General features: G+C 42.7%; 1 protein-coding gene across 2 annotated transcripts in view; it reads right to left on the bottom strand.

Annotated features, from left to right (window-relative positions):
- Positions 1-18,521, bottom strand: part of LOC105837583 — a 329,160-nt gene that overhangs the window by 101,572 nt on the left and 209,067 nt on the right. For both annotated transcript variants that reach the window (XM_028194396.2, XM_028194397.2), the window contains exons 7-12: positions 15,493-15,610; positions 5,205-5,298; positions 5,037-5,123; positions 4,575-4,664; positions 2,797-3,014; positions 2,093-2,231 (exon numbers count right to left, since the gene is read on the bottom strand). In XM_028194396.2, the coding sequence (XP_028050197.2) occupies positions 2,093-2,231; positions 2,797-3,014; positions 4,575-4,664; positions 5,037-5,123; positions 5,205-5,298; positions 15,493-15,610 (746 nt within the window). The remainder of the gene's footprint in view (positions 1-2,092; positions 2,232-2,796; positions 3,015-4,574; positions 4,665-5,036; positions 5,124-5,204; positions 5,299-15,492; positions 15,611-18,521) is intronic.

Here is an 18,521-nt window from a genome sequence, read left to right as displayed (position 1 = left end):
GATCCGCCACGGTAATTTCCGATTCGCTTGTACACGAAAGATTTGGATTCACGGCAACCTCGATTTTGTTTTCGCCCCAGAGAGCTGGTTAAGACCGTATTCACGCGTATAAAATTATGATTAGATACGCAAACCCTATGGAAATTTTCCCATTCAGCTGCATACAGAAATGAAAAGCTGATTTTTAATGTTTTCGTATATAATTATTTTAAAAAAAATCGTCGGTGCGTTTTGCAAGATAATTTTCAATAAATTCAAGATTTATCCGACAAGAAATAATCTACACAAATACAACATATAAATACATTTGCAATACGAGCAATACATAAAAATAAATAAAAATAGACATTTTAAAATAAATGCACGTATGTGTAAGAAAAATAAATTTTTATATTTTAGGAAAATATGGAATTTGAAAGTCGATAATAAAAATATCAAATATCTTGACTTGACCATTCCCCGCCTAGACCTTTTATCGATTCGCGCGATCCTGCCATCGCATTATCGATTATACTCGGACGCGTTGGTAATGCCAATCACGTCTCCGGACTCGGTCGTCATTATGGAAATAGTGAGTGTAATGCGCCGGGGAGGAGATGATTGCGCGCGTTCGCCGATCTTCGTGGTGTCTAATACGAAGAAAACGCGTTAATGCGTGTAATGCGTGTTTGCTTTAGGCGTCTCTCGGAATCAGCGACCAAACAATTACTGAAAATGTTGGAGAAATCATCGAATGTAATTTGAAACATTAAATGTTTAACTACATACACACAGGCGCGCACACAAAATTCTTCTTTTAGAAAAAAATAAAATCTAAACTCGACAAAGAACCTGGAGGCAGAAATAAAAGTAATACATTCTTCGAGATAAAAGATAAATTATAAATATGTATATTAAATGAGAGAGAGAGAGAGAGAGAGAGAGAGAGAGAGAGAAAGAGAGAGAGAGAGAGAGAGAGAAAGATACACATAGTTCTTGATACCAAAAGAGCTGAATTCTCTCGATACTACTAACAAAGCATCGTATTTGCGAAGGACCGAGGAATAACAAATCTGCGGTGTTCATCGGCGAAACCGACGCCTCGCGGAAGATCGATGAGAGATCGAATGTCAACACGAGAGACCATTCGACGGCAAGTATACAGCGCTAAGATTTTCGAAGCGAAAGCTCGTTCGTGGAAGTGAGGATAGGGAGTCCTTTGTGCGTCTCCCATTGTCGGCTGAGGGAGGCTGACTGGTTGAATTCAACGCGAGTTGTGCTCGAAAGAGTGGCCATTCGACGGAGCTCAGAGGGAGGATAAAACCGCGTATACGAGACAGTATAAGCGTTGCGTGCAATAACCGTCGAGAAACGAGTTGGAAGAGCAGCCATGTACGGCGAGCTTTCGAGCGTAAGCGGAATAACAAGTCACATTGCGATACACAGACGATCTTCTTCTAGTTCAAGGCTACAGTGGCCGCAATCAACGTGTAAACAACGCTCGCGATTAGATGCATTGATCAAAATCATTAATAAATATTTAACGTAATTTTTTGCTCTCTCATCCGCGAATAAAAAGCAAATATTTAAATTATTAGAGTACACCGAGAAAGAAAAATTGTTAATTTGACTAAACGTTTTAACTTGATTAAAAATCTTTAATTCAAATATTTATGTATTTCAGTCTCGTATATAAATACTTAAATTAAAGTTCAAGTATTTTATGTATTTAAGTTAAATGCATAAACACTTGAACAGAAAAAATTTAATCCAGTTGAAAAATTTAGTCAAATTTTTTTCTCAGGGTAGAATAATTAATTTCTTTCCTTTCCAGATAATTATAGCGTGTATAAATATTCCCTATCTAAAAATCTAAATCTAATGATATCTCTCAAAATGACGTATATTGAAATACATACCGTTACTGCATCGGAAATACGACACGGTCGATCTACATAATCTTTTCTGACTACCATCGTGATAGCCAAACATCGAGGCTAATGTTGATCAGATAAACTGACGTTTTAGTACGGATTAGCCAGTTTGCGAGTGAGAAAGATTTACGAGACTTTACGGACGATCTCGCGGACATATTAATTTGCGCAAAACTTACCTCGTGCGCTTGATCCTCGATGCTCCGTAGAACCGCGAGATTGCGGATAGTCGCGCGTCGCGACTCGAACGATGACTCCAGCCTGGTGGCAGCCTTACCCACCTCCTCCACCAGTCTTCGGGCTCGTTTCACCGACAATCTAGAAAGATAAAAAGGAACCGTGATCACGGCGCACCGTTAGAAATCCGCGTAGCCGTCTCCTCATGTACGATCGAACCCTGACTCGCGAAACCACGAAGGTCAACATGCAAATTGGAACTGAGTGTTTAATCGACCAACGTGTTTCCTTATCTTCGCATTAAAACGTCCTTGATTAATATACACTTTATAAATATACAGAAATCGATGCAAACTTAATATACCTGACTCAATCAATCTGACTAGTTTCTCGAATTAATGAGCTTGTAATCAAAGAAAGAGATCGTTTGTAAAATAAATAAATAATATAAACCGATGTCGCTACAAGCAACATGCAAGTACTAATAAGTACTCAATTATTAATTAGTATTAATATATAAAGGAAACAAAAATTAAACGTCGACATTTCGTTTATAAAAAAAATTAATTATATGTAAAAGATAAGCAAGAAATCATTTTTTCATAAAGTGTAGTGACAAAAGTACGTAACGTAAAATGTACGCGTTCTATGTAATCTATACTAAAAGAACAATCAATGTCTTGATTAATATAAATATAAGACCTACCTAACGTGCTCGATGTGCAGAAGTGGAGCCGCGCGTTCCTCGAGCGCGGCGATGGCCTCTTCGGCATCTCTAGACGTTCTTCTCAATGTGGGGTCCGTGAGGAGCCGACCGAGAGGCGTCAAAGTGCCGGACAGGCTCGTGCATTCTTTCAGCTCCGACATTTCGAGGGCCAATCTGCGACCAGCCGATTGCCACTCCGTCATGAGGCTGTCATATTCCTGCGGGAAATCAAAATACCAATCATGGCGGAGCACCGATGTCTATCTACTTCCCGGTGGTGTTCTTGCGAACCAACGAAATGTCCTTCAATCCGCACTCGGAATCCAAGAGAAATGCCAGCGACATAAAAGTAGACACGTCTAATATGGCGATTGCGTGATTCAATAAGCCGTAATCGATCAGTCGTAAACTTTACGGAGAGAACATTGTTTAAAGAAGCACGTAATAAATGACACATATCTGTTGCACGTAGGACAGATACGCCAAACTCAATGATTTTTTAGCTTCAATCCGATCGCTCGGATTGGATCGCACGAGCGCAAATACCAACCACGTTAGATCAACTCGCGACAAATATGGCGCGCGTTCGGAATAGCGATCAATATCGATTTTGGATACAATTCATTTAATACTGCACTTATATATCAAGCTGTAGACACAAAGCTTCGTGACAAGATATATTAATATTGCCTGATACAAAATCAAGATTACGTTACGTAAAAATTGGGATCATCAAAATATCAACTTTTATAAATAAAGTGGAAAAGTTTATTTATATATTTTGGGCGTGTATGTTATTTATAATCTGTATGCGACAGGTTGCAAACGGTTGATATCTAATGATGTCTTAATTTTGCGAAATTGCCTAGCAGATTGATCAATTTTATAATCAATACATTATCCTCGGAGATAATCAGTGGTTTGACCTTCTATCATGGCAATATCGTCAGACGGTCCAATAATCGCAGGATAAATTCGAACGTTGCAAAGTATAGAATTATTGATTATGTAAGATATAAATTATCCAGCATTTTGTTCAAATATATCTTCGATTTTTCTTACTCATTATATTTTTTGACTAACAATCGATTATTACCCAATTTCACCAATCTTCCTCCTCCAATCTCAACTTCTTATTAACGGATATAAATTTGATGACTCATTATTGAAAGTTGAACATTAAACTTTTTATAAGATACAATATGTATATCATTAAATGTGTTCAAGAAATTTAATACATTGCTCCTTTTATGGAAAAATAACTTAAATCTCAAAGGATATATAAGTAAACAATACATGCAAGATATATTCTAAGAAAATGATTAAAAAATTGTAAAATAAACACATATTTCGATAGTTAGTGCGAAATGCCGACAAATACAAAATCATATCAGTCAAGTAAATTCTCTAACTATCATTGACAAAGGCCACCGAAACGAGCAGCTCGACACAATTATTTCGCTCGAGCGACTTCCAGCGTACATTTATTTCATCAAACTTGCCGAATCACCATCATGATGCAGAACCGCTCAAAGCAGCTTCCCGTTGCATTGACGTTGAACGGCAAGTTGGAATAACAATTTGTCGCGAAATTCGCATTATCGAGATGCTTTATTCGCATTTGCCATCATTAGTTTTCACGTATTGTATAATATGTTTAATGTACGAAGTATTTTATGAAAACGTTTTATATTAATTCTCTTTGACTTATTTCAATATAAATTTTTGCAATATCGATATACGTTTAAATATATCACCGACAATGAAGGCATATTTACCTTGTAAAATGCAATCCATTGCATCTGATCGTGATTTTCTTCCCGTCTGGGAATATACTTTGCGAGAGTGGCGTCATTCACGATGATGGTCTGAAAGGGAACGTTTATGGGTAATTATAATGTCCCAATGGCATTCAATGATCGTACTTATGGGATTGTAAATTATGTTTGTCGCGAATGAGCTTTAGCTTTTGTAGCGATATTCGTTTCGCCCCGACAAAGGAGAGAAACGTCACAATGGAAATCGTGCGGCTATAATGCACCAAGCGACACAATTACGATACGAAACGCACGTGCGGGCGCTTAAGAAGCCAAATATAATGCACCGTGGAAACTGGATCAGTACCGGCGTACAATGAACGTCGGGAGACAAAAACGACGGGCGATTGGGCGCGATTACTTTCTTGCCCGCGGGAAGGTGCGCTCAATGCCGTCCGCGGATTTAATTGTTCGTCGACTCACCTGGACGCTACTGAGAGGTAAGAGAGAATCGATCAGGCCGTCTGCTGCTGCGGCGTCCCGAAGCACGAGAGCCACGTTGACCCTGCCCTATAAGAGGCAAGAATTGCGCATGACTTCGCGTGATGGTTGTACGATAAAATCTTGGTTCGCTTACGGAATTATTCTTACCTGCAGCAGAGCCACTATTTTGTCCACGAACTCCAGACTCGCCTTAGAATCGCCGCGTATGAAAATAGTGAAGCCATCTTTTGTGCGGTCGGAGCTGAAAATTAAATATACATATTACATATTAAATTATGAATAGAAAAAGTGTAATAGAATCAACTCGCCAAATTCAAATGGTAATTTATCCGATCTCTAGAATAATCGAAATCGCCGTTACTGTTGAACTCCCTTACATTACGTCCCTCTTGAAAAATATATTATTAAATAAATGTTTCCAAAAGATAGAAAGGCGAACTTTTGTATCTGTTAAAGCAACAACGCGAGTTTCGGAGTTGGCGCTCCGCACGCGATGCTCTCGCCATTTAAAAATAACCGCTCTTAGCGCGCGGCCTGCGGTGTTTTCGAGTGCTTATCGAAACTGTATCCCGTCGCGCACGGGAGAGTGCGCCGGTCCGTATTTACAAACGTCGAATTTCCTAAGCAAATATTATCGCTTCCGTCGAGGAATTCCCGTGCGCACACGTGAGTCACCGCGCGTCGCGATCGGCGCACACGTATTGCAAGATCTCCCACACGTGCGTGTGTGTGTGTGTGTGTGTGTGTGTGTGTGTTGCTACGATTTCTCCTTCCCGTGATCATGCCGCGGAATGAAGCGTGTCATTCGTTGCGGTGACGCTTTTGTAAATCAACATGCACGTGCACGGGGACCCGTCAGACGTGCCTCGTTATGTATTTTAATCGACGTGTCTCGTTTCTCACGATCGCCATTCGCTCGGCGGGTTAAGTTTAAGGCGAGGCGCTTGAATCACGGTAACGACCGGCGTATTCCCGATTCCGAGCTCGAGCTACCCAAATGTGTGATCGCGGTGTCAAGAGATCCTGCGACCCGCGTCGTATCAAACTTGTAAACGTAGTAATTTTGAAAGCAGATATTGATGTCGGAGCAACTTTTTCAACTTTCATATTCTCACAGAAACAAAGTATTTTATCGCTGTACTAATTTAAATACTTTTAGTACAGTAAGAAAATTTACGTTTCAAGCGATTTGTTATGATGCTGGAGAGCAACAATAAAGTCCAATTGTGTGCCCGGCCGATAGATACCTATATCACGATAAGAGATCGCGGCTCCGTGAGCGGTAGCTGAAAATGCGCGTAAGCGCAATTTCAGCCGGCTAAACGTAACCCAGTTGTATCGGATATCGTAAACGGCATTAAGTTATGACACGTGGGTGGTTGACATTAAGCATGCAGCGTTTCTCACGCGGCTCCCGTGGCACTCACACGCACACACACACACTCCGCTCGTGTCCTTTTCGCGCATAACAGTAATCACACTTCTCTGCGCATACAGTGGTGCAGTGTCCAGCGGGCACAACGTCGAGCTTTGTATGCTGTACCACTTGTTTCCCGTGATCTATCCTAGATCGACGCAACAAGCTACGAGCCGAGCGTCGCATATATTTATATCTCTCCCCACCTGCTTCTTGTCCACTTCCGGTTAAAACTATCGGCTTTCCTTCGATTTCCCTATCGCGATACGCCAAACCTCCTTGGCCATACATTACCAACGAATGACGAGAGAGAGAGAGAGAGCGGAGAGAGGGGACGCCTATGCAACGTTTCGTGACAACCTTCTCAAATTGCACAGGAAACTGCGCGACCGAGACTTTCGAGTACTCCCCGTAAAATTCGATAGCGCAAATCATACAGTCGGCCTCGACGTAGCGGGAATGGACCTGTTGGAGCGATGGCGCATAAGATAAAATCAAATCGGCGGTGCTGACTTCCTGTCGTTACACGTCCATTATGAAGTCACGGCAAAAGTAACCTCCGAACCCGGGAAGATCATATTTCCGGATTTCAGTGAAGCCGTGAAGCACTCGGAACGACAAATCTTCAACCAATTGCATTCTGTTAATTGTTGGTTACCAAAAAATGAGTATATTAATTCTTAATTCTTTGTTCACGATTGATCTTTAGTAGCGATCGATTGTTTCGGTTCATTAATTACTCAACCTATTTCCTACGCGTTGTAACGAATTATATGTTATACGTCCAAAAATGTATTCGCGTTCTGTACTCGAAAAAACAACTTAAACCGAAAAGCTGAATTGTCTGACAATATTCTTCAACTGGCTGCATGTTATTGATGCTCGCCACGTGCGCGCGTACTTTCCCGGACGTAGCTCAGTTATTCGCGCGTTTTACTGCACGATGATAGATAAGAAGAGGACAGGATCGAACCGCCCTTCCTCGTCGTAATCATCGCGCGTCTATTATCGAAGCGGCCGTTGCCATGTAACCGTAATGGCACGTACCCGCGGATTTAACAGCGCGGAACAGTCAGATCGCAGCGCTCGTCCGTTCTCCAGTACCGGCGATCGTGTTGATAAGTAAATCACTTTGATTTTGCCGAGTTAACGTCACGCGACAGCTCACGATCGCGACGCCCACGTATCGCCTCGCTCGGCGCGGTCGGATTCATCAGCGCGCGGATGTAACCGCCGCACGGCGGTTGACGTATGATGGATATAGGTGTTAAGCGAGCACCTTGTGCGTTGCAGCACTCCTCGTTCCTATATCGTACGATGCGATATTACGCGATTCACCAGCAGGAACGAGATCGATAAGACGGGCCCTGAAGAGGCCGTGTCGACACCGATCGCCGTTAGCGAGCTTGACAGTTAGAGCTTCGCCTAAATTACACGTCCCACACGTCGAGAGAGCTAATGAAAGGATGCCGTGATATAGACTTTGTCGTAGGCCGGGGGAGATCCCGTTGCGAGACGTCGAGCGGGTGCGCGTTTCCTCTCGTAACAGCGTCGGACGATACTTCCAGGCTAGCGGAAGCGCTGGTAAGACGCACGGAGACGCGAATTTTAATTATGATCACATGTTCAATCGAGATCGAGACAGGTTAGTAACATTTATCAATCAACCGTTAATTTCTATCTTTACTTTCTACCTCTATATATCTCTACTTCCGATTCGATAGTTTAGTATGCGTTCGACATCTGATAATACGTTATCACACAAGAAAAACAATTTTTCGCTACTCGAGCGAAAGTGGTCCTTTTCTCACCTGTCAATTCGCATTCAAGGACCAACATTTCGCACAGATAACAAAAAATATTGTGTGTGACACGTGTGGATCGGCTATTGCCCACACGTACGGACTTCCGGCTCGCCTCGCGCGTTTATTCCCCGCGGTCATGCACAAAAGGCCAACTTTACGCTCTTGTCATAAAATGTACTATTGTTAAAACTTTGAGTAAATACAGGTTTGAATATAAATAATTTAATTAAATTTTAAAAATAATTATGTAGGACGTTCCTGATAAAACATGATAAATTTTTACTAACTTTGGCAAACCTTCTTTTTATGCAGACACTTAAATTATTTCAGTACGGCATTGAATTGATGGTGTCAAAACAAAATATTTTGTAAGTATAAAATTTTTCGAAAAGAATTTACTGCACATTGATAGATATCATTTTGTAGTACAGACTCTATGATTTCCAACTTTTAATTCAAATAGCTGTTTAGTTTTCACTTTATAATCCAACAATTATTGTATAAAATGTACAACGTTGATATTTAAAGTAAATCCGAATCAATTACAAACGCCAATCTATGTACTTGATAGCTACAGAAAATTATTCTCGAGAGTCCACGGTGTTCACTCTCAGAGAAAACCTCTCGCCCATTGGCACGACTGTCGACCTAGACTCCGGTAGAACTGGCATTCGATATCGCGCGAGTTCGTCGTACGCGTGCATCGTGCTACACCGCAGCGGCGTCTGAAACCGCGTTCGCGTCCTGGATGGGCAAAGGTTGTCGAACAGAGGCCGCGTCTCGCACACACACACACACACACACACACACACACACACACACACACACACACACACACACACACACACACACACACACACACACACACACACACACACACACACATACACGACCAACTGCCGGGTCGCGATTGACGCCGGGAGGATATTCCGACGCGACATGCGCTTGATAGTTCAACGGCGATAATTTCGCGTCCCGGGGCGACCACGCGAATGACACTTTTACCGGGGTGTACGCAATTCGACGTTGATCGTCGTCGTCGTCGGCTTCGCGCATCATCGTTTCTACGTAAATTTCTTCTTTCCCCGCGAAACGAGAGAAAATGCCTGCGCGACACCCGGAAACAGCGTCGGACGAACAAACGTGAATTATATTATAGAAGCGTATAACTGCTGTGACTTCGAGACTCCGCTTTTCCCTGCCAATGGTGGATTCGATTAAGCCTATAAGATGCCGAAGCTTCATCCTTAGTCACGTGATGCTTAGTCACGAGCCATAAAGTTTAGATAAATGTAGTAGTTAGCGTTAGTACATCGTCGGCCGCGATACCTTCGGCAACGATGATCACCGCGAGGGACAGTACATGGCTATTAGTATTTAGACAATCAATTGGACAGAATACCGTGTTTCCCGCGGCAAATATCTGATTTTTGAAGATAGTCGACTCATCATTACGTTTCTACGTAAATTGGAAAATGGGAAAATAAATTAAGACCAGGAAACGACTTGGCATTGATTATAAAAATACATACATATAAAAAATATTGTTCTCTTATTTAAAAGGGAAATTTTTGCACCTTTTATTAATTCGTTAATCGTTGATCGTGATAAATCGTGCAAAAAATTGATTCACGAATGTACGAAATCCTACTGAGATATCCAAATAATGGACCACCTGGATATCCAGTTAAAATCAACCGCTCCAACGTACGTAGCCGATCGCAGCAATTGACTCTCGAATAATCGAATTTCAGAACCTTAAAGGGACGACGACGGACTCGTAGAAAGTCGAGAAGTTGAGCTCGATGTAAGTAGAGCGTTCATCCGGCGGCGGATCGTGCGAACTGACATCAAAAACAAGAAGACCTTATTCTTAATACTGTTCTAATGCCGTTAATAGTAAACTAAAGAACGTGCAAATATCGTCGGCACTTAAGCGTTACACGACGCTTTTACGACGCTAATCGCGCTGTGTCCAAGAATCCGTTGTGTAAAGCTCACGTGACTCTTCTCACCGAGAGCGAGAAAATAAAGTTAGCTACAATTATATACTTCGCCATAAAAGGAAAATACTAAATCTTTACACTTAATAAAACGGAATCTATGGGTGCGTTCCGTTTCACGCATAATACGCATGATGCTTCGTTCATCTTTGTTGTTTGTCGAACGTTAAACAAAAATGAACAATGCATTATGCGCATCATGCGTTGAAACGGAACGCAGCCTATATTACGCAGACATGATTATACGTTATACCAAGTAAATAAATTTAAGAGGATGCATATGAAGAACCAAAGAACCATAATTCCGTGAAAACATGCGATCAAGGTGATAAATAGTTTCTTACTATTTTCCACTCCAAAATTTATTTAATTTCTTACCTTATATATCCTAAACATTAATCTTACATATCCTAAAATTCCTACACTTCTACAATATAAATGTCGTAAAACTAATAAACCAATTAATGCGTTTGTTCTTAAAAATATCAGTGTCCCAACGAGTTCTGTTAACAAATAAGAACACAAAATAATGCACTCATAATGTAAAATAATCAAGATAATTCGAAACAAGAACTTTATTTTCCTTTTTGCTCTCGGCAAAATTCCAAGTCTAAATGAGATGCGTTTAAATTATACAAACAAAAATCTCAGAAAACATAAATGTCTGCCGACAACACTGAAAGAGAGAGTTCCACGATCAAAGGAATGAGGAAACATCGACCACCAGGTCGGTCAAGGGAGAAGACAATAGGTAAAAAAAAAAGAAGGACAATTAGGGAAGAACGAAATTTGGCAGCGGCAGGAAAAAAGGTGAGGATACTGGATAGCAGATACGATCTTTAAAGTGGGTCGGTAAACTACAACTTTTGATCTTCGTCCCGTAGGAAAAAGGGAGCGCGTTAGCAGCGAGGGACGTTTCGCCGAAGTCGTTACCGTTAACTATCGCCAGAAAGGCGACGAGGGTGGCTCGTGCCGGTGGGAGGGCAGGAAGAGCCGACAGTATCGCGCCGACGGTTTCAAGGAGGGGGAAGGGAGAGATGTAAGGGGGGGGGATAAAAGGATTGATGCGCGTCCATAACTCATGCGGAAATGCGGTCAGGTGCACAACTGGATCAACTGGAGAGATCCCCCGCGATCCTATCGTCCTGCGATCTGCCGTTCGTGACTCTCTGTCCCACGTGATACACGATACATACGCGACGGGTTGCCACCGGGATGTTCCCCGGCTTACCGTTTACTCGGCGCGATCGTCTATTAATTATTAGTCGCGATGTATCTGGTTGCGGCGGACACCGATACCGCGCTACCGGACTCATCGATATCCCGGCAAAAGTGATCGCGCCGAGTCGCTCGTACTTCATAAGGCTCGCCTGAGTCACATACCGCAAGCTGGTCTCGTGTAGGGAGGGAAAAAATTGTCTAGACACTTTTTTCACCGCGCACGTATATAATTGGTACTACAAGTTTACGGAGCGAATAAGATAAGCGCTAATAAGGCGCCTCGTCATGAATGCACTTTACACCGCATACATTTTCGCGCGGGTATCCGTCAGTCAATTTCTCACCCTCCTCCTTAATATAACGATCAAAGCTCCGATTCATCGCCTGGACAAACCGGCGATGCGAGTTAACGGTGAAAGACGAGTCGAGGTCAATTTCGCCCGGCGATGCATTCGCGAATTACTTTTGGTGATTCGACCTTTCACCGCGACCAATCAAGTTATTACGCGTAACACAAACCGCGGGAGTCTCGCTTGACGCTTAATATATTTCTCCCGTGTGAGATATAAGCTTTCAAGACGGCCACTGCGAAAGCCATCGCGGTGAAACATGACTTGTTACTTCGCACTATGACAATCTCGAATTAAGAAAGTTGCACGGACCCGTTACACACGTTGATCCTTAAGGTCCTGAAGATTTTATCGTTTGCACATCAGCTTATCATACTGAATTGTCTTCTTTTAACATTGTTCGATAACAGTGTAAAATTCACTTAGCCCGTGAAAGGATACGCGACGAACCTGTTAGTTGTTTTAAGCGCTTTAATCTACATAGAGAGTTTCCATTAAAATATTTCTCACTTTGCTTTTAAAGTAAAGTTGTAAGGTTTCTAAGTATTTTGATTAAGAGCCGTTACATATTGTGAGCACTCCGTAAACAGGATCTGTCGAAAACCAACAAAGCGAAATGATACGTCCTGTCCAAGGCATAGATTTATTCATAATACCAGCTATGCAAATGTATGCAAACACGAAATGTATGCAAAATCAGGAAATCAAAAAGGAAACGCGCGACCGATTAGCCGACAAGTCGCCCATCGTTTATTTCTGTCGGCGAATTTCAATTAACCAGTAAACATCGTTCGATACCTGCGGACATGCACGATGAGTGTGCGGAGTGCACTTAATGCGCGATAACGGGTACACACCGCGCTTTCGCCATTTCACCTTCAATTCATACGAAACTAAGGTATGATCAGAGCGCGGTCGATTTTTCACCTGTCCACGTTCAAGATAGATTTCGCCGGATCTAGGAAGCAACATAGAAGTGAAAACCGTCAGCCTTGAGACTCAATTAATGAACATCTCTCTACGCAACGCTTCTTTGGAGGGAAAAAAAGAACATTCGCTAATAGAAATACCGCGGATTTGCGCATGCGAAATGCAATATTATCTGACAATTAAGAATCCACGCCTAATTTTGACTCCTATCTCCGATTATTATAGCCATCGATTAAACGGCTTTCCGCGCGACAAAGATGAAAGACCGCCGCCCGTTCGTATCTCGTCAAGATATTACACGACGCGCGGTAACCCGACAAGCGTGAAGTTCCGTATGCGTTCACGCGCACGTGGAAATTCCGGGGTCAGTTTCGCGCGTCGGGTTCCCAGACGTTTTTCGTCGTTTTGTTCGGTAGCGCAATAAATCTGCATCCGCCGCTGCTTATCCGCGTGTAATCTGCCACCGATAGCCCGGCCAGGCGCTATGTCAACGTCGTTCCGCGCGCTTTCCCACTGCGGCCGTGGAAAAATGCTAATGAATCCCGCGCGGCGTACAACCGGCACGCTGATTTATGGCGATCGTGTTCCGCTCAGAGGATCATTATGACACCGAATCGGCTTTCGTCGCGGATTCCACGTCGCGGCGGCCCCTCCCGAGAGATCCGCTCGCGTTAGGCCGTGAACGGCGAAACGCGCTCCGCGCTCGGGGCTGTGTGCCCGCTTTTCTTCCGGCAACGAAAGATATCGATACGTAACAATGCGTATTGTGGCCGCGCGAGATGATAACTCGCTCGCGATAAATTACAAGTATATCGCCTCGGCGCGGATGCCGATCCTGGGAACGCGAGCGATAGCTCGTTTACGCGAGTTTCGGTATCGCGAACGCGCTTGCTTTGCGGTATCGATACGGGAAATCGTCGGTCAGCCAGAATACGTCTATCCTTGTTGTGGACTCATATTACTTCTCTGCAGTGAAGTTTGAAAGCGGCAGCGTGGTCTCGCAACGCTTTTCCAGAAAAAGAAAAAGAGGAAAAGAGAGAGAGAGAGAGAGAGACCCCTTTAATTATTCTTGTATATCGAGATAAATCGCGATCCGAGGAGCCCATGGGGACGGCGGATCAGCTGCGTGAGTTAAACTTCACACCGGGATACCCGATGAAAGGCAGCGTGCTGACATGACGCGGCGAGAGACGGCGTCGATGAAATCGCGGAAATTTTCCGCCGGACTTTTTCCCAGGCCGGCGGGGAAGAGTCGCCGACGCGGAAACGGCGGCGGCGGCGGCGGCGTCGGCTCGCTCGCGTCGAAGATGCCGAAAGATAGATCGGCGTGTTTCTCGCCGAGAGACGCCCCGAGCGTAATAGCGCGCGCGCGCGCACTTTTCTCGCTCGTCTCGTTCTTTCCGTTGCGCCGCGCGCCGTCCCGATATTATTCTCCCGCTCATTCTCAACGAGGCGCATGAGACGTCTTCGGCGGTTTACCGGTTGCACGGAAAAAGCCATAAAGCCGCGTGATGACCGATACCGGCGCGGCTATCGTGCGTGATGTGTTTTATGAGCTGGAGAGTATGCGAATGCGGTCGCGAGCGCGCCGCAAAGAATCACGGAATCACATCGTGATTATCGCGAACGACGAGAGGCGCAATTGCGTCGAAAGCCGCTTGCGTGATGAAAAGAAACCTTCGCCCGAGAAGTAAAATAATATACATCTGGAAGCTAGTCTTTTTACACATTTTTTTTCCCCGGAAAAACGTGTAAACATCTCTTCACGTTAATCATCCCTTGTGACTTTTATGTATTTTAAGTAAAACTCAATATGATACTTCAAACAAATTGTACGCATTAAATGTATCATAAGAAAAAAAAATCCGGCGTATTTTTATACTAATAATTAATTAATTTAATTTTCAATGTTTTAATCAGTTAATGACTAATAATCGATAACTTATCGACGACTATCTTGTTGAATATTAGACGTGCATAAAACCGTTTCCGTAATTGAATCGGTGTTGATTTGCTCCGATTCAATTCTCACGGTGTTTAATCGCCGTGTTGCCCCGACATTAGAAAGCGTTATATCGGCAGGCACGTCGCGTCGTAAGCGTGTCAATTGAATAGCTTACAAACAAGAGGAAGCTTCGTTAGGGAGCTTCATAAGATACGAGACGCGCGGCCAGGCTGGGGAAGAACGGTGAGCCGCGACTCTGCTCCGTATCGGCGATTACAGTGGGCGTTGCCGCGATTTCATGACGGTGGAAAATTATAATTATTATCGACATCGGCGTCGATCACGTTTATTTAGCGGAAAGCTCGCGCGCACCCCTCCCCCTCCCCCTCCGAGATTAATAAATTGCCAATTCGGAGTCGGGTGATTTCAGTTATTATCGGTTACAACAACCTCGTCGAGGAGTACAAATGCCGGCGTAATAAATGGGTGCCTCGCGCCAATGTGCCGCGGCCCGTAAAGTGTGAATTTTCTTGCGAGTGAAAAAAAAAAACGCCCTTCGCAAAAATTATCCCGGCCGCGGCGCGCGTCACCTGCTAATCGAATTCATAAATTACGATGGTACGCTTCAGTGAGCTCCGCACGCGCGACTGATCTCGCGATAATCCCGACTGATTTATCGGCACCCCGCGCGACTGCGGGGGCCGCGTGATGATGATCACGACGTGCGCCGGAGTTGATGCATTATGCGAGCGGCAGGAACATACCTGGGTAGACGAGAGAGGTAGAGCAGAAAAGACGACGTCTCTCTAACGGAAAGGGTTTCCCTCGTAGATACGTTGTCCTCGAATTCGATAACCGGTCTGCCGACGACATCAAAGTATCCTGCAGCAAACAATCGGAACAATCTGTGTTAGTATTGTGTATTAAAGTTAACATGAAGATTGGATAGTAATTCGTCTACATAAAAATATTTTAAAATTGTTAGCGTAACATCATATTGTCAAAATCGTATTGTCGAATACAGCGTCGAATTTTCTCATCTAAAAGTACAATAACCCGCAAATTTTTTTAGAAGATAATTTGTCTGCGTGTATCGTATTATTTCTTCGTATGTTTACGTTGTAAACAAATACACATGATGGTGCAACATTGTCTCAACGGTGCAAAAAACGTTGGCAAGCGCGGCTGATTACAGAGCATGATTCGATTTCACGATGAGCGATTGCCGATTGCAATCTCCCCACCCGGCATAAATTATTAAACGACATCCTTTTAGTTGTATCTACCTCGGGAGAGTAGGTCATCTCTGAATAAAGCCTCTCAGCTACGGGATAAAATGTACCAGCAGTGACATTACAAACAATTCCGTGATCGTAATAGATAATGCCGAGTAACAGTTCGTTTTCATCCGTGTTATTGAAGATCGTGACGTCGGGGTCGTAACCCAACCATATACTACTGATCATTAAATACAGCCGACGCCTTTAAGCGTTGCTTAAAGATGAACTATGTTTGAGAACGTAATAATGTAAAAAAAATGATCCATAAAAGAACATGATAAAATTTTATTACCAATCAGTTTCGCACTTATTGTCTTATAACTTATAAATAAGCCAAAGTAAATAAAAAAAAAATTTATTACTATAATTCAAAATATATTTTATTGTGTTTAGAATAAAATATTCAAGAAATTGGCAAAAAAATCAATCTATTCTACATTTAAAAATAAGATATAATATAGAATCTGTATGTGTAAAATATTTCCTGCACTTTTATCGTTTAGAAATTTTTTCACGTTCATAAACTTGAAGTTTCCTTGTCAAAAATTAAATTCAAAATTTTCGAGTAAGTTCTAAATTAGTGCTACTAAATTAATCTACTAAAATTCGAATAAACTAAATGCATAATAAGACTTTTATGTCAACAAATACAAAGATTAGATATAAATCGCATTGTAAGCGCAAGTTGAAATATGACAAGCAATCACGCTATTCTCAACTTTTAAATGTCAAAAGTTTGTTTATCATTTTCTGCACAGGAAAAATCTGATTAATTGCTCGATTTTTTATCTTCAGTTTAATTTGCAGTCACCAGATAACTTAACTGTTAGTGAAACTAAAGATTACTTTTAGCTTTTTATAATGATTTTGATTATAACTATCATTATTTATCGTTCAATCATTCTACGACATTCTATCTTATAAATTACAAACAGTTCTCGAGATTATGATCAATTAATCATAATGACATGATGTGCCAATGTATACAAAGTCCGATTTCTAACGTATACTAATAATGTTTCAAGAATAATACATTTATTTATTGAGGTATAATAAACGAGTTATAAACTGTTATATAAAACCTATGTTTACAACATTGTATAAGGATACAATAAATGCTTGCATTAGGTTGTTAAAATAAAAAAAATAATCAGACCATAGCTATGTTAATCTCATAAATAAAGAAACATTTCCCAGTGTATGTAATAGCAAATTTATTTCTGATAATTTAAGTATCATAATGATACAGATTGCCCAGCTGCAGCGCTAAGAGATAAAATGCCGATCGTTCCACAACACTACGTCAAAATAGATTTCTCGAATCGGCCTCCGCGATCGGCTGCGATCGCAGGTAGGCCGCGTAGGCGGATTTCTCCCGTGGGTTTCTCCTTTTTCCATGCACGACGAACGGTCGCTCACGCATCCGTTGTTGCGTTAATCGAACTGCACGCGTCGCGGCCGCTTATCGCCGGTAGTGCGTGGTGGCTGCACCGAGCACCGCAACCACCAACGGTGGGCGCGCAGCTTTTTTAACGATCGCGCTCGAATTACCATAACCGATCGATTACCGGCGCACCATGCGCGAACGAAGGGTTTCTCTCGGAATGAAGACGTTAATCCGGACTGCCGGCTCGCCGGAGAATTACAGCCTCGCCTGCCATGCAATGCAACATATTCAGCACTACTGTTATAGATGTTATAGATGGTAACATTAGTAGGATAAAATTCGATAGGATATGATAAAATATACAAACATATTAAATTGATAAAATAACTCATCACTTTTAATTGTAATAAATATTATTGATTTAGTAAATTAGTTATGTAGTAACCTGGTTTTTAAAACCTGAATAAATAATAGAAGTCTCTATTAACTTTAAATAATCTTTAACTTTGTATTTTAAAAAAGATTGGAAGTTAATTTCCAATGTGATAAATAACAAAAATTTGTAGTTGTAACACATAAAGATTATATCAAAGGACAACAATTGATACGATTGTATACCGCACGTAACGAACTGCTCTGAAAGACGATTGTGATTGCCATTTTTCTACCGACATAAAGCGATCTTCACAAAGCTGCGTTTTGTGCACGCGGAATATCGGCCACGGGTTGCAGATGATCAGCAGATTCGCTCAGGCGCATGCACATATATCCGTTTCGCATGTGCGCGCATTCGCCGATCGCCTCTACAAATCGCCGATCGTTCATCATCATCGTCTCACTCCTACCCGATAAAGACTCAACGCCGGGCCCAGCTCGGCTTTTAACGTAAATCAAGCGTGCTTATGATCGGCGCGACGTCTCTCCTCTCCCACCCCCCCCCCCTCACGCGGAGAAGAAAGCCCCGTAGTTCACTCTGGAGGCGTCGATTCTTTCGTCTCGTCTTCACCGCGCGAGCGAGAGCGAGCCGCTCGCGCGGCGGAGTAGCCGCGAGGCGCGCGTCGCGTATACACGGGGCGTGCGCGTGGTGTGGGACTCGTGAGAAAGATGAACGATAGCCAGATGGATA

Source organism: Monomorium pharaonis, chromosome 2 (genome assembly GCF_013373865.1).
Source record: "Monomorium pharaonis isolate MP-MQ-018 chromosome 2, ASM1337386v2, whole genome shotgun sequence".
In the NCBI taxonomy this organism is placed as follows: domain Eukaryota; kingdom Metazoa; phylum Arthropoda; class Insecta; order Hymenoptera; family Formicidae; genus Monomorium; species Monomorium pharaonis.
Note: the sequence above shows the minus strand (reverse complement) of the source record. Positions and strands in the feature narration are given on the sequence as shown.